Genomic DNA, 16,675 nt, shown 5'->3' with positions numbered 1-16,675 from the left:
GGCCCATCCTTCGCAACACCAGGGACAGGTAGAACGTCCGTACGTAGTGACACTTTGTGTTTGCGTACCGGGGATCCACGCACAACTTGATGCAGCCACACACAAAGGTGGCCACCAGGGTGAGGGTGGCATTGGGTGTGCTTTTTTTCCCCCGTTGCCCAGATCTTTATACATCTAGTCCCTTCGGACCCTGGCCATCTTTGATCTCCATATAAAATGGAAGATGGCCCGGGTGACTGCGACAGCGCTGGTTCTGGGAATAGGCCAGACCTGTGCCACAAAAAACAACACTGACAGTGCATCACACCTGATGACCAGGTTTTTACCCGCGATAGAGAGCGACTGTAGCTTCCATCTGCCCAGTCTCTGCCTCACCTTCTTGATACACTCCCCCCAAGACTTGGCGCATGCCCCAGCCCCTCCGAACCAAATACCCAGCACCTTCAGATGGTCAGTCCTGACGGATTGGTCGGCCCAATTCCCAAAGAGCATGGCCTCGCTCTGGCCTCGGTTGACTTTTGCTCCCAAGGCCCGTTTGAACTGGTCACACATGCACGTGAGTCTGTGCACGGACAGTGGATCCAAGCAGAAAACCGCAACATCATCTATGTACAAGGAGGCCTTAACCTGCAGGCCCCTGTTGCTAGGAATAGTCACCCCTCTCAGGCTCACATCATTCCTGATGGACTTGGCAAATGGCTCAATGCAGCACACAAACAAGGCAGGAGAGAGATGGCAGTCCTGCCTGACTCCAGATCTGACTGGGAAGCTAATTGATTCCCACCCATTGATTGAGACTGCACTGACAATGTTGGTGTAGAGCAGTCTGATCCAATTACAGATTCCCTCCCGAAAGCCCATTTTGGGGAGAACATCTCTCCATACGTATGTGATATCCTGTCAAAGGCATTCTCCTGGTCCTGGCTGATGAGGCAGGTGTCCAACCCCCTGTCCTGCACGTAGGCAATCGTATCCCTGAGGAGTGCGAGACTCTCTGCGATCCTTCTGCCCGGTACAGCACAGGTTTGGTCAGGGTGAATCACCGATCCCAGAGCAGACCTGACCCGGTTGACGATGACCTTTGCCAAGATTTTGTAATCACATGGACCAATGGCAGGCAGAAGGGATTAGTTTCATTTGGTGTCATGTTCTGTGTTCCCAGCAATGGCGAGTACCTCTGTTTGTGACCACAGTAATGCTAGTGGTACTCTATAGAGGCATGGTACATACATAATGAGGTGAGCTGCATAAAATTGTGTGAGAAAGTTCACTGGGGCTCACAGGGAGAAAACCTGATTAAATCCAGTCCAATGTTTTTCAAATATGTTAAATTTACAGAAGAAAACTCTGGCTTAGTGCTTTTTATCCAATGAGCAGGTGACCCTTACAGACTGAACAGTGAAACAATTGGCATCTGGCCCATTGGAGAGGGAGGGAAACTCAGACATAATCTTGTTCCTATTCACGTTTCATTGGGTGCTGGTGGAATATGTGGCTGTGTGTATAATTGTCAAGATTGAATCAGGCTCAATTGTGGTGTCTCCTGATCCAAAGATCAACCCTTGGGTTTTGGCACGTGGCTCAGTGATTAGCACTGCAGCTTCACAGTACCAGGGACCCAAGTTCAATTCTACCCTTGGGGGACTGTCTGTGTTTAGCTTGCACATTCTCCCTGTGTCTGTGTGAATTTCCTCCGGGTGCTCTGATTTCCTCTCAGTCCAAAATTGTGCAGGTGGGGTACTGGCCATGGTAAATTGCCCATAGCGTCTGGAGGTGTGCAGGCTAGATGGATTAGCCATGGGAAATGCAGAGTTACACACCTAGGATAGGTTAGGGGTTAGATCAGGCTGGGATGCTTTTTGGAGGTTTGGTGTGGACTTGATGGGCTGAATGTCCTGCTTCCACACTCTAAGGATTGTATCACTTTTAATGTGAGAACTGGAAGTACTAAAAAACAAAGACGCACAAATACTAGGCGGGATAGGCCATCAACACTTTGTCAAAGACGCACTAATGATGTTATTTAGCGAGGTGATGAAAAGTCTGCAGAAAACCACACCAGCTTGGTGAACAAATCTACAACCTCATCCACAACCCAAGCTACAAATCTTTTCAAAAACTTTAAATACCTATGGACCCAACACCCTCAAACTAGCCTGATGATGGGAGACAAATGCCATCCGCCTGAATGCAACCCGAGAACAACTGTACTTCCTACATAAATGCTTTAAGAAACAGGTACTGCCACCAAGGTTAAAATACAAACCACCCATCAACAACCAGCAGGCAAGAAGAACCGCAGAACAGAACGGCTGCAAAAAGCTAAGGGTTATGATCACCGATGCCCACAACCATCTCCACAAATATGAATGGGAAATTGCATGCCAAAAAGGTCTGTACTCTAACACTGCCGACCAGGAATGGACAACTGCATTAGATCAAGTCATCACCATACAACAACACAGGATCAGAACTAGGAAAAGATAAACAATACAGGGGAAACTATCAAAACTCACCCACAGTAACCATACATACAATACAGAGACATGGATAAAGAACCTCAGAGAGACCACTCACAGTCTCCGAGAAGTCCGTCCTGGTTCTCAGGCTAAACTTTAACTACAAAGATGCCAGAAAAATCGACTTCCTAGCAGCACTAGAAGCCACACTAAAAAACTGACTGGATGAAGAAACACGACAGACTATCAGACAGACGATAGCTCCAACTCTTAGCAGAAAAGGAAACTTGAACACATTCGCCACAGAAGAAAGGAAAGCACTGGAGAAACTCAAAAGAGATGAGAACATAGTTATACTACCAGTGGACAAAGGAAAGATGACGGTAATACTAAACAGACCCGTATATGGAGAAAGTAAATAAACTACACAGCTACTTACTACAGGTGGCGATTTAAACCCAACTCCACAACTCAACAGCAGGATTACCGTGACATTTGTCATCACTAAACGTACACAACTAGAAGAACCCACCACTATGTCAATAACATCCTCACTGGGATAAAGTTCATTAAAGAAGAGGAAAACAACAGCAGACTCCCCTTCCTGGTTGTATTAGTGGAACGCGCACCTACCGAGGAACTCCAGACCAGAGTGTACAGGAAGAACACCCATACAGACCAGATACTGAACTTTAGTAGCAACTACCCCCAGCATCCACAAACAAAGCTGCATTAGCACACTACTTAATGGAGCAAGGACACACTGCAGCAACCCAGAACTCCAGAAGGAAGATCAGGAATACCTATTCAAAGGATTTAAACAAAACCGGTAACCCAAGAGCACTATCCTCTGATAATTACACAACAAACGTAAAGAGGAAAACACTACATAACCAGTTATGACATTGACCATACTGTCCGTCAAAGAAATATCAGAAATGACTACCCAACTACTCAGACCCATAAGAATCTTAGTGGCCCACAAACCTGCAAACACCTACACCAGCTCCTCACAAAGGTTAGAGATCCGACACCAACATCCAGCAGGACGAACATTATTTACGAGATACCCTGCATGGACTATGAAAATAAAATTTACATATAACAACTGGGAAGAAAACTGACCATATCAGTGCACGTACACAACTTGCCACTGACAGACATGACTAGTACTCTCTCATTTCTGACCATACAGACAACAAGGACACAAATTCAACTGGGACAATGTAACCATCATAGTACAGGCAAAAGAGAGCCGCGTGAGAGAATTCCTTGAAGCTTGGCACTCCAACTGGAACTCAATCAATAAACACATTGAACTTGACTTGATATGCATACAGATACAGAACCAGAAGTACTAAAAAACACAGACACAAATACCAGGGTAGATAGACCACCAACACTTTATCAAAGACACATTGATTATGTCATCTAGTGAGGCGACAAAACATCTGCAGAAAACTAAACCAGCTCATCCAAAGAATCTATGACCCCATCCACAACCTGGGCTACAAATCTTTTCAAAAACTCTAAACACTAGGGGTGCGATACAATCAATGTATTTCTAAACATAATAAAATTCAGCAAAAATAACAATGTTTCGAAATAACAAAATGGTCATTGATTTTTCTTTTCTGTGTTGTACTTTGGTTGGAACATTAGTACTTGGCTTTTTTTATTTGAATATAAATATTAAATGATAAACAGTAGAGTATGAACTTGATTGCATCTGCTAGTCATATTTAAAATTCACTGACCATCTGAGAGTGATCACAGAACATTAGTGATCACCCAGTGAGAGCATTTTATTCTTGTGACCTGTGGGTATTTTGATTTGTGATTTCCAAAAGCTTTTATGTCTTGGAATTCTATCTTTAGTATTAGAAATATATCATAGTTGCTACTCCAGTGTTTAATGTTGAGTAGTACAAGCTAAATGTGATATTTGAAAGATTTTCTGTCCGATACATATATGATTATCAATGTACAAATGATCCAGTAGGGAATGATGACACTGAAGGGAAATGTGAATTGCTGCAAGGCACTGGATGATTTCAGCCATTCCATGAATTAGCGTGAAAATGACAGCTCACTCAGCATCCCCATGGCCAAGAATTTTAATCACTTGCATAGGGTAAAATTGGGCTCATAAATGAGTTTCAGGAAGTTGCTGTATTTGCTCATTTATTGCAATTTATCATTGTACAAGAAAACTGGTTACTTCCTAGCAACAGAAGTAACTTTTTTTTAAAAGGGATTTATCTTCTTGCAATGATTCTAACTTAGCAGTCCAGATAAGGTATAATTTAAACTGTAGAATTTCATTCCTATGGGTGATAAAATATTGATAAAGTTTTAAAATGTAATTGTTTCTTATTATTTTTCATCAGTCTAATTTTTTGTTATTGATCTAATTCTTTCATTTCTCTTTCTATGCTCATTTTGTCTCTTAATTCATTTGGTTTTCTTCTTTGTTTCTTCTTGCAAACATTATATTGGCTAAGGAGATTTTGATCCTATTGCTCACCAAGATCTTAAACTTCTATTTTCCCTCACCTGGCCATTATCAACGCTTTCTTTCAGCAACCTAAATGGTGATTTTAGTTTGTTTAAATAGGAAGAGGGAGGAAAGAATTAACCACCATGACAAGCCCCACTTCATCTATATCAGATTGTAGTTGTGTGCTAGAGGAGAAGGGGCTTTTATATTTCCTTTTGGTGAGTACTGCAAGAATTCCACAACAGTATGAGGCACAGTGCAATGAAGTACGTTTTTAATGCAGTTTCAAAAGAAAGTTATATTCCAGTAAATAAATAAACTGGAAAACATGCATTTTTTAAAACTATGATGTGTATATATTACAGATTTTGGTCCAGGACCTAATTTATGGTTACTACCACTTCATAAATAACAATTTCAAGAAATCTCCAACTCATACCTTACTATTTGTTTTCATAGGACTATTTTAAGACATATAGTTTGCTTCATATTGAGTATGTTGTAATTAGACTGCAATTATTAGATTTGCATATATCTAGAAGTGATTATTTTGGCTTGAAGCAAAGAATGATCAACAGTGCTATTTTGGAAAAAATACCTTTTTAGGCCTGTGTTGGCTGCAACATATTCCTGCTATAAGATTTCATTTAGAACAGAGGTTTGCAAATATTTTAGGGAGAAAATAAATTCTAATCAATTATTTCATAATCCACAAACAGAATTCTGGCAGAGTATCTTAAATTACTTGTAGTCCAAGGGGGAAAAGATTGATCCTTTCCATTAAAAAAAATCTTAATTGAGGTGAGGCTGAAAGACACTGAGTGAAGACTAAAGTTTTTCCTGTAAGATTGAATAAAAATTTGGATGGAGTAATTTTAATAGACCATTTTCACTTATGTCCTGGGTATATCCCAAATATTATTCTAAGCTTGCTCTACTCCAACGTCTTATTGTCTTATGTCTAAAATCCAGGAGGTCTGTGATGCAGAAAGGTTGGCCACTGAAAGCTTCTTGGGATTTTCGAGTAGGGGAAATGAGATTGTAAAGGAAGTTTTTCTCTTCGCAATAGATTATTAAGTCCCATAACAAAATATACAGCTTTTTGATCAGTTTCTGGATTCAGTTATTGGTGTCTCATTTTATCTCATATGTGATGTGAACTTGTCTTTACCTTAAATAATGAAACAATAATTTGGTTTAGGTCAAATTTTGTGTCTTAAAATGCAATAATTGAGAATTAGTTAGAATTAATCAGTATAAAATTTGGATTGATAATGTCCTCTTTTTGGGCACTACAATTATCTTAGCACAGACATAATTTTGAAAGGCCATGTTAGGATTCTGCCTAGAGTAGTTCACTGGAAACTAAGCTCTGCTACTGCAAAAGTGTAAATATCTTATTTAATCATCAAAATAATTGATTTGTTTCTCTTTTATTACTGTTATCTAGAACAAAAGAGACTTTCACCAAGTTGTTTTCAATAAATCCAAAAATAACAGTTTGAAATATGTATTTTGCCTTTTAATAAGAAGGAGCAAAAGTGGTTAACAACTAGGCTCCTGTGCTGGATTGCACTATATTCTACTTTATCATAAACATGCATATTCATATACAGACATTACAAGATAAGATTGCTCTGCAGAGATATTATGATTGTCAAGACCACTGTAGGGGTTTGAATTCGAATAGGATGTTGATATGTCAAAATTCCTTTGCTTTCCTGTCAAAATGTTCCAATTGCTATTGATCAGCAACATGATGATGGAAGATCTTCAGACCAGATTTGAGATTCAGCTAGAAATATTTAGAAATTCTTGTTTGTAACTTTCAGGATTCATCCACATTTCATTGAGAAAGAACTCATTTCCTTGCAAACCTCCTCCCCAGCAACTGGCAGTTTTCTTTCAACATAATCTGTTATTTCCATCTTGGAAATCCTTTTTCCAACTCCCATTTAAATGGCAAAACAAAAATCAAAGTTCACATGCTGTTGCTAGGTAATTTCATTAACAGCCCTGTTCCAATACTCCTCCTAATTGTCTAGCAGTTAAGGTCATTAAAGATTCCTTAGCTGCCTTTTTAAAGCTTTGGATTGTCTTTTTTTTTTCAAAAGTTATTTGCTTTTCCATTGAACAGCAAGTAACCTACAATACTCCTTGACTCTTGACATTTTCCAGGAATTCGCAGGTAACCCTTTTGCAGCATAGAAATAGTTCAAATCTTCCAGTTCTCATAATCCATAAATATATCTGTTTCTAACAGCTATCTCCCAACTCTGCTGGAAGTCAGCAATGTGAGGGTAGAGGAATATTTCTGTGACTGCAATTCTGTTTCCAGTGGGATTCCGCAGAGGCTTGGTGCTAGGGCGTATCTTAATGATTTGTACTTAAATGTCAGGAGTATGATCAAGAACTTCACATGACAGCTGGTAAAGAGTAAGGAGGAAAGCTGTGAAATGTAGAAGATATCAAGGATCTGGTCAAATGCATAGAGCAGTGGAAAATGGAATTCAACTTGAGAAAATGGGGTAATGCAGTTGGGAAGGGCTTATAAGGGATTATTCATATAAAAGGCAGAAACCTGGAAAGGACTGAAGATTACCCTGTCTAAAACCTTCAATTTTCACTCTCTGTCCCATGAATGGACAATATCTACAAGATGCACTGTAACAAATCACTAAGGCTCTTTAGACAGTAATGTCCAAACCCATGACATTTAGAAGGATAGAAGTAGTAGATACATGAGAACATCCTGTGTGCAAACTTCCATCCAAGCCACACACCATACTAACTCGGAACTATATCACTGTTTTCTTCACTATTGCTGTGTTAAACTCTCAGATCTCCCTCTCTAACCAAACTATAGGAATACTTAAACCACATGGACTACAGTAATTCAAGAAGGCAGTCCCTTTTAAACCTCCTGCCTTCAACTTCTCAAAAATACTTAGGGAGGGCAATAAATGATGGCCCAGCTAGTGACACCCCCATGCCATGAACAAAGTTTAAAAATAGCATTGGAAAAACTCAAGCAACTCTGGGCCAAGAAGACCAGCCTTTGGACTGCACTCATATCTGCAAGCCTGACAGCAGTATGTGCTGGCTTACTGGCCCCACAGCAAGAGCAATGGCAGAATAGCAGTGGTAACAGGATGAATGCTGGGTTTCTTGCATCAAAGTGAATGGATACCAAATTTTCATGCATCGTGAACCCCAGTGCAATTTTGGGAGCTGTTCAATTTAAGCTTTTGTGTCCTCAAAGTTCTTGTAAAGTGTAAAATATCACTTTCTTATTTCACAAACAATTCATATAATTTGGTTCTAAAGTGTGATGTAGAGCCAAATGATGATAAGTCAGGGTGTATATATCGTACTAATATATTATACCACAAAATGACAGAATCATACAGTACACGAAGGGCTTTTGGTCTATCATGTCTGTACCTCCAAAACAATGCTAAATCTACTTTAGTCCCACTTTTTAGTACTTGGCCCAGAGCTTAAAAGCTATTACTTTTCAAGTGCGCATCTAAGCACTTTTTAATGGTTGTGAGGTTGCCCATCTCATCTACCTTCCCAAGCATGCATTCCAGATCCCCATCACCCTCTGGGTGAAAAACACTTTCCTCAAATCCCCTCTAAACCAACTGCTTTCCCCACCTTTTAAATGTGTGCTCCCTTGTTACTCATTCTTCAAGCAAGGAAACAGCTGCTTTATATCCATTTGTTCATGCCCCTTATTATCTGACGCACCTCTATCAGATTCCGCCCACCCCTTTCTGCTCAAAAGAAAACAACTTGAGCAAATCCAGCCTCTCTTCATAGCTAAAATGTTCCAGCCAGCCTGATGATTCTTCTCTGCACCCTCTTCAGTGCAATCACATTTTTCCTGTACTGTGGTGACCAGAACCACGCATAGTACTCCAGCTGTGGCCAAAGTTCTATGTAGCTCCAACATGACCTCCCTTCTCGTGACTGATAAAAGGATGTGCCCTGTTAATCTGTCTGTTGCTTTCAGGGATTTGTGAAGAAGCACCCCAAGATCCCCGTTCCTCAACTTCCCAGTTCCTATCATTCATTGAATACTCCCTTGTCTTGTTACTTCTTCCAAAGTGCATTACTTCACAGTTATCAAGGTGGCTCAGTGTTTGATTCCATCCTCTGGTGACTGTGTGTGTGTGTGTTTGTGTGTGTGTGTGTCTGTGTCTGTGTGAAGTTCGCACATTCTCCCTGTTTCCTGGGTTTCCTCCATGTGCTCCAATTTCTCCCAAAGCTGAAAGATGCGCAGGTTCGGTAGACTGGCCATGCTAAATTGCCCAGTGTTAAGGGATGTGCAGGCTAGGCAGCTTAGCCACGGGAAATGCAGGGTTACAGGGATGAGGTAGGAGGATGGATCTGGGTGGGATACTCTTCAGCAAATCAGTTTGGACTTGATGGGCCAAATGGCTTGCTTCCACACTGTCAGGATTCTATCATTATCTGGATTAAATTTCTTTTGCCCATCTGACTAATTCATTTGTATCCTCCTGTAACCCAAGACCACCTTCCTCACTGTCAAGCACTCAGCCAATCTTTGTGTCATCCGCAAAGTTACTTATCATCTGTCCCACATTCTCATCTATGTTGTTCATCTATATCACAAACAATATGGGATCCAGTACTGATCCCTAATTAAGTCACTGGCTATCGGCGACCAGTCACACAAATAGACTTATACCACCACCCTCGGTTTCCTGCCACGAAGTCAATTTTGGATCTAAGTTGCTAACTTAGCCCAGTTTCCATGTATTATTAACTTTTTTTATTATCTCTCATGCGGACCTTGTCAAAGGCCTGGCTGAAATCCGTATCAATTACACCACTGCATGACCCTCATGTACATGCTTGGTCATCTCCTCAAAATTTAACCAGCTTCATTTGGCATGACCTCCCAGATCAATTAAACTAATTTCCTATATGACCAATTGCCAATATCGGTGTCAAGGTAGTTAAAGTGAAAGTTTTTTTGAAACAACTTGGAAAGAAAAGTCAGCAATCCAGTTACTTCAGCTTGCACTCTGTTCCCTCTCAAGTAGTGTGTGGAGATGATATTAAACAATGGGATTTGTAGCCATGAAAGCAACAGCCTAAACTTGCATAGCAGCAGTGATAAATGGAAAGTTTATAGTTAATATGGTACAATCTGTTTGGCTGATGTAGCTGTCAGTATTATAGTTGAGAGATAAAGGTATAAGGCTTGCTGCAGCAATGCAGATGTAGCTATGAATTTTAGGTCAGAATACTGATTGGGGATTTGATAAATGATAGGGATCATCGTGCATTACTTGAGGCTTGTAGTTGGTGGGCTATGATATTTGAAGATTAATTCACTTAATCGTTTGTCTGAGGTCACTGAATTATTTTTGCAACACAGCATTCATGTACTTAGGGTTTGATTATTTGGCATTGACTGTTGCAGCTGTCAAATTCTACTGACTTCTTAGCAGCTATCTGGACAGCCTCCTGTGCATATATCCCTTCTCCTTTACATCACCATTAAGACCTCCAGTGCAAATTCTGAAAATATTGGAATTCTTTCTTGCACAAATTGCTATTATTCAGTTATTTTGTACCTCAGCATGATTTGCATTTGGACTTTCACTACCTGCTTCAGCCACAATGAACTTCTGCTTTGAGATGCAGGCAGACGTTATTCATTGTAGCTAGCTTTAACGCATGCTGGCCCTTGCTATGTTGGACCCCTGCTGAGGTGTGCAGCCACTCAACAGCATGGCTCCACTCTAAAATCATGGTAATGAGTAGGAGTCAGAGGCTGGCATATTGCTTGCATCAACATAAGTGGATGCCAAATATTCGTTCATTTCGAGTCCTATTTCATTTTTGCGACTTGCTCAGTTTAAGTTACTGTATCTTCAGAAAACACTTGTAGAATGTAATATATCATTTTCTGATTTCACAAACAATTCAAATAATTTGGTTCTAAAGGATCATGTAGGGGCAAATAATGATGTGTGCAACTGGTGTTCCAGTATATCCAACCACAAAATGGAAGAACAACATCAGTTAAACTGATTTCGCATATGACCAATTGCTAACATTGGCATGAACGTAGTTTGAGTGTGAAAGTGTTAGCAATGATTTGGAAAGGGAAAAATAGCAATCCAATTACTCTAGCTTGCTCTTCATAGCTTCTTATTACTTATGGGGAAAATCACTTCCTGATCTCTCAAGTAGGGCATGGAGTGGATCTTAAATATGAACAATAAAAGAGCAAAAATAAAATGTTAATGAATGAAATGTATAACTTTTAAGGTGGCAGTTTAGAAATTATACTGAAATGATAAATTATTTATTACCATTAATATTGTCATATTTATATTTTCCTTTGTGTGCATTAGTATGCATTATTAAACTATTATTTCAATTCCAGTACTACTTGGAACCTCGAAGGAAACTTGAGGAAGCTCGAGAAAGATATGGATTGAAACCAGAGGATTTCTTTGTTTTGAAGCATGGAGAATCGAGGAATGTTGGTGAAAATGAAGCTTTTCAATGAAAACAGACACCGATTATAAACTAGGTGTGGCTGTTTCACAAAGACGAGTAGAACTAGGCTTGCCTTTCCACTAACCATACTTTTAATTTTGGGCTGAAAATTAATTGAAATGCCATTAGTTTGAGTTGTCACCATTCTTTAATCTTGCTGCACATATTAAAAACAAGCATTACAAATGCTAGCTTTGTCGAGTAAAGTCTTCTTTTCCTCAGTTTTTTATTGGTTGATGTCTGTCAAGTGTTTGTTTTATTGAAGAACCAGAATACATTATTTTATTGAGAAATACTTTGGATAAGTGTGGGTTTTGCAGTTGTTGGCTGCCTAAATCGAACCTGTGATTGTCTTCCATTGTAGATGTATTTGACCTGCCATCTGCACGTTTGCCAAAAACATTAAGTTTGCACAATTTAAATTAATGGATATTTTAAGCATGTGAAATGCACAAAGCTTTACTGTAATTAAATACACAATATAGTTCCAGTTATAACCCTGAACATGAAATGGGAAGTTGGCCTTAAGACAAGTGCCTCTTTAATAAGCAGGAATTATACTGACACTATACACCAGAGGTTAGGTAACTGTACGAAGATGTGGATTATAATTGTTTTTTGAATAAATCATTTGTGGCTCTGAGCCAAATTATTGGCAATCATTGCAAAACTGAGTATGCTACATAATTAGAAGATGCAGGACTGGAAGGAAAGGATAATGGTAGGCTGCACCGTTAACTCAAAGATGCTTTGCTGGAAATCTGGCTCAGTCTGATGTTAATTAACCTCTACATTTGTATTTTAGGCTTTTTTATAAATACCATGTGTCTCCTCTACAGGAGATATTTTAAATATTTTTAATCAATTTGCTTGGGGGATGGTGGAAGTGTTATACTTTAACTGTGGGATATAATGTATTGTGTTTATTTTCCAATGTAAAAATTTAAAGTTTGAATGGCTGATGGTTACATATTTTGTAGCTATAATTGTAATACTCCTTTTCAATTAACACTTGAGAACTGTGTGAGTATATAGTATATGCATTATTAGAATGGAGTAGAAGTGGAGATGAAATCATGAAAATGTGATGAAATGTAAAAAATGGAGAAGAAACTCCAGTTAACCTCTCAACAACACCATTCACTGCAAAATTAAAGTGTCTATTTTCCTGTTACTATGTCTGCCTGTTTACATTTGGATTATTTGAGATTAAGTACTGATTATAACTTCAGTGTAAGAACTATGGTCTCCCTGGAGAAATAATCAAAATTAAAGACTCTGAAGTCTACACTAACAAAATGACTGGCATATTAGTTGGATATTCTTCTTGCTTGCATTATGTGGAAGCTTAATATATACAAATTGATTGTTGAATTTGGCTACAATATTATGGATGAACTTCACAAAAAAACAAATTAGCATCGAGTGTTTTAAGACATTCAGACAATGTGACAAAGCACTAAAGGAGAAATTAGTGACTGAGATAAGTGAACTGTCTTTCTCTAGTTCCACAAATTCATGGGTCACAAGATATATGCAATCATTTTATCTGGTTCTCAATATGACCAGTCATATGTTTTTCTTTTCTATATTAGACTTTAATAAAAGGACTGTTAAACAGGCTTATTTAATAAACAAAATTAATTAGAACATTATTTCATAGAGATGCAAACTTGGTTAAGAGACAGTTTGTAATATAAGCAATATACATTTAAATCACACAAACACCAGGTAAAGGAAAAATATATTTGCTTCTGGACAAGTCACATATTTTTGGCCATTAAGTCATGTTCTTCAAGGTAAAAAGACTAAAGTTTAGGATGTTCACATGGCTATCCGTCTAATATTCTGCTGCAGGGACAGATGTCACTAAACACATGCAGCTGTTGCTGGGAACGTTCGTCAAATTCCTCCTCATTTCAGTCTTAAATTAGAGGCCCTTTATTCTGAGACTTTGCTCCCGAGGGCTAGACTTTCTCATGAGAGGAAACATGCTCTCAGTATTTAGCCTATCAAACTCCTTAAAAATCCTATATGTTTCAATAGCTCGCCTCTCATTCTTTTAAATTCCAATGAGGAGAGTCCCAATCTGTTCAACCTTTTCTCATAAGTCAGTCCCTCAATTCTGGGGATCATCCTAGTGAACTTTACCTTGAACTGCCTTCAAATAGAATTTCTGAAATCAGAGGACCAAAACTGCTGAGATGTGATCTCTCCAGCAACTTGTACAGCAGCAGTAACTCTTACACACTAACCTCTTGAAATAAGGGCCAACATTCTATTGGCCTTCCTGATTATCTGTGTTTCATGCACAAGTCCATCTCACACTCCGAGGTTTTTTCGATGCTTACAGCGGGGGAAGATTACCAACATCCTTGCTGGATGTTCTAAGGGGCCAGTGTTTTGCTCCTGCACCATTTGTGAGTTTGTAGCCTTTATGTGGTCCACATGCTTGTTCAGGGCTGCTTCACCTACTTGACCTTCACAGGACTTGACATCTTGTCGACTATGCCCCTCACCCATCCAGGGTCATTTCTGTGGTTTCTATACCAAACTTTGTCCCCAAAGTAAACTTTATTTTACTTAGAAGGGTCTTGTGCACAGCCTTGGCGTTGCTAGTACTGTTCCCTGCTCCCAGTGTATTCTGGGCACTGTCCAATCAAGATGGAAATGTCTGCATCGAATCCTGGACACCAGACATAACCAGGGTCATCCAGGGCTGTTCAAAATACAGATGTTGGTGAGAAGTTGAGTTCAGCTTAACATTGGTTCAGCTTCCTCAGAACCAACTCTCAGAGTGAATAGAATCCCTGACACTCCTGTTTATTGCATTTGTGTCACCATAGATGTACCAGATCATAGGGCTACTCTCTTTAGAGAGAAAGATGACTGGTAGTGATTTAATCTGTGGGCCACCATACCTTAGACAAAGGGAGAAGTTGAGAGGCACAGTCATTCATGGTAACCTCAGCCTGTGATGGGAACTGAACCAAGCTGTTAGCATCACACTGCTTCAGAAATCAATCAGCCAACTAAGCGAAACCAAACACTCCTGTTTATAGGTTTATTTGAATCCAAACCCACATAAATTTCTAGTGGGTTAGATGTAGGTACATTGTTGGATAAATTGTATGATCTAAAATAAGTGAAGTTGCGTGCCTGGATCATATCGAACCACTAACCTTGAAGATACTGTCAGCCAGGGCTCCCTGATTGGCCCAGATTAATAGCTACAATCATGGAAATTATATTCAATAAGATCCACCTAGCCAACTTCGATAAAATCACTACTGTGAAGGATTCTCCCCTCTAATGAGGGGGCAGCCCACAATGATATATTGCTAGACATCCATTTACTTAAGCAGGAATCGGTCTTCTGCACTTGTTTTCTTGCAGTTCATAGTCAAACTCTAGTCTGTTCTCCCCTTCTTAACCAACCTTCCTAACTGAGGAAAACCAGCTATTTCTTTTTTGAAGATCTTTCACAATCAAATCAACCAAATAATCCATCAAACAAGTACAAGCATCCGTTGTTCAATATTGTCTCTGGAGCATGTCCTGGTTCATTCTTAATGGGAACATCATTTACAACAGTACATGCCAAACAGGATTGACTTTCAACACCAATTCTCAAGGGAAGCTAATTAAGTAATTAATTGCTCATCATATTAAGTAAAAGATATTTAATAACCAACATAGAAGCTGGTTAATAAACACAGAAAATATTAGAAATAGAAAGTTGGAAATTGTGGAGCCCGAAAGAGTTATTGTTTACAGTCAATAATCTTTTAGCATTTTCAGTTTTTATTTCAGACTTCCAGCAGCTGTGGTGTTCTGCTTTTCAAGAAGCTGGTTAATCCTGGCGAAAGCAATTGGAATTTTCCCAGAGGTACAAATGCCAGCTTTTGGTTAAACATATTCTGGAGATTTGCTGACCTAACCCATCATTTCTTCATAATTTACAAATGTTATTACATTTGCTTCATAAATACCAAACATGTTCCATTATCATCCCACTAGAAAAGCAAAACCACAGCCATACTATGGTGCTTTTTAATAGATAAAATGTCCTTTAAACAAATTTCTATGCAAAGAATGGATTGGAATTAAGTGTATTACTTTAAGAGGTTAAAAGAGTAATCAAGAGCAGTTACATTTTCAGAAAAACTAATTTTCTCTTAATTTACAGGGTACATAGGGCAAGAGCAAATTGTGAAGTGGTAAATTATGAATATTAATGTACACACATTTAAATTTATCTGGACAAGCTCAATGGCACTGCAGAAAAATAGTAGGTATAATTTATTACAGGAAGCATAAGCTTATGAGGATTTGGCAGACAAAAGGTTGATGTGTGTTAATTAGATATGAGGAGCAAGACCGAAATCTTGCAATTTTACACTAACAGATCAGTATAGAATTATCAGTACGTAACATAATGTTCTTAGATTCTTATAAAAGCAAACAAAATCTTTGAATGAAACACAAGGGACATAATTGATAATTTAAGGCAATTTTAAAGGTATATTCAGCCTGGAACAACAGTTGAAGTTCTGCATGCAGTTTTGGCTCTCAACAACATGGTTTGTTAAAAAATATTAAAGTACTGTGGGTCTTCTCTCTCTCTCTCGGGTAAAAAAAAGAACAAGATAGAGTCATAGAGATGCACAGCAAGGAAACAGACCCTTCGATCCAACCTGTCCATGCCGACCAGATATCCCAACACAATCTAGTCCCACCTGCCAGCACTCGGCCCATATCCCTCCAAACTCTTCCTATTCATATACCCATCCAAATGCCTCTTAAATGTTGCAATTGTACCAGCCCCCACCACATCCTCTGGCAGCTCATTCCATACACATACCATCTTCTGTGTGAAAGAGTTGCCCCTTAGGTCTCTTTTATATCTTTCCCCTCTCACCCTAAACCTATGCCCTCTAGTTCTGGACTCCCTGACCCCAGGTAAAAGACTTTGCCTATTTATCCTAATAATGCCCCTCAATTTTGTAAACCTCTATAAGGTCATCCCTCAGCCTCCGATGCTCCAGGGAAAATAGCCCCAGCCTGTTCAACCTCTCCCTGTAGCTCAAATCCTCCAACCCTGGCAACATCCTTGTAAATCTTTTCTGAACCCTTTCAAGTTTCACAACATCTTTCTGATAGGAAGGAG

General features: G+C 39.2%; 1 protein-coding gene across 7 annotated transcripts in view; it reads left to right on the top strand.

Annotated features, from left to right (window-relative positions):
* The window catches only part of napepld (N-acyl phosphatidylethanolamine phospholipase D), a 56,677-nt gene extending 43,995 nt beyond the window's left edge, over positions 1–12,682 (top strand). For all 7 annotated transcript variants that reach the window (XM_043713843.1, XM_043713840.1, XM_043713842.1 and 4 more), the window contains exon 5: positions 11,390–12,682. In XM_043713843.1, the coding sequence (XP_043569778.1) occupies positions 11,390–11,515 (126 nt within the window). In that variant the 3' untranslated portion in view covers positions 11,516–12,682. The remainder of the gene's footprint in view (positions 1–11,389) is intronic.
* Positions 12,683–16,675: the final 3,993 nt, after the last annotated feature.

The sequence above is a fragment of the Chiloscyllium plagiosum genome, chromosome 23 (assembly GCF_004010195.1).
Source record: "Chiloscyllium plagiosum isolate BGI_BamShark_2017 chromosome 23, ASM401019v2, whole genome shotgun sequence".
In the NCBI taxonomy this organism is placed as follows: Eukaryota; Metazoa; Chordata; class Chondrichthyes; order Orectolobiformes; family Hemiscylliidae; genus Chiloscyllium; species Chiloscyllium plagiosum.
The sequence above is the reverse complement of the archived record's forward strand: the minus strand, read 5'-3'. Positions and strand labels throughout refer to the sequence as shown.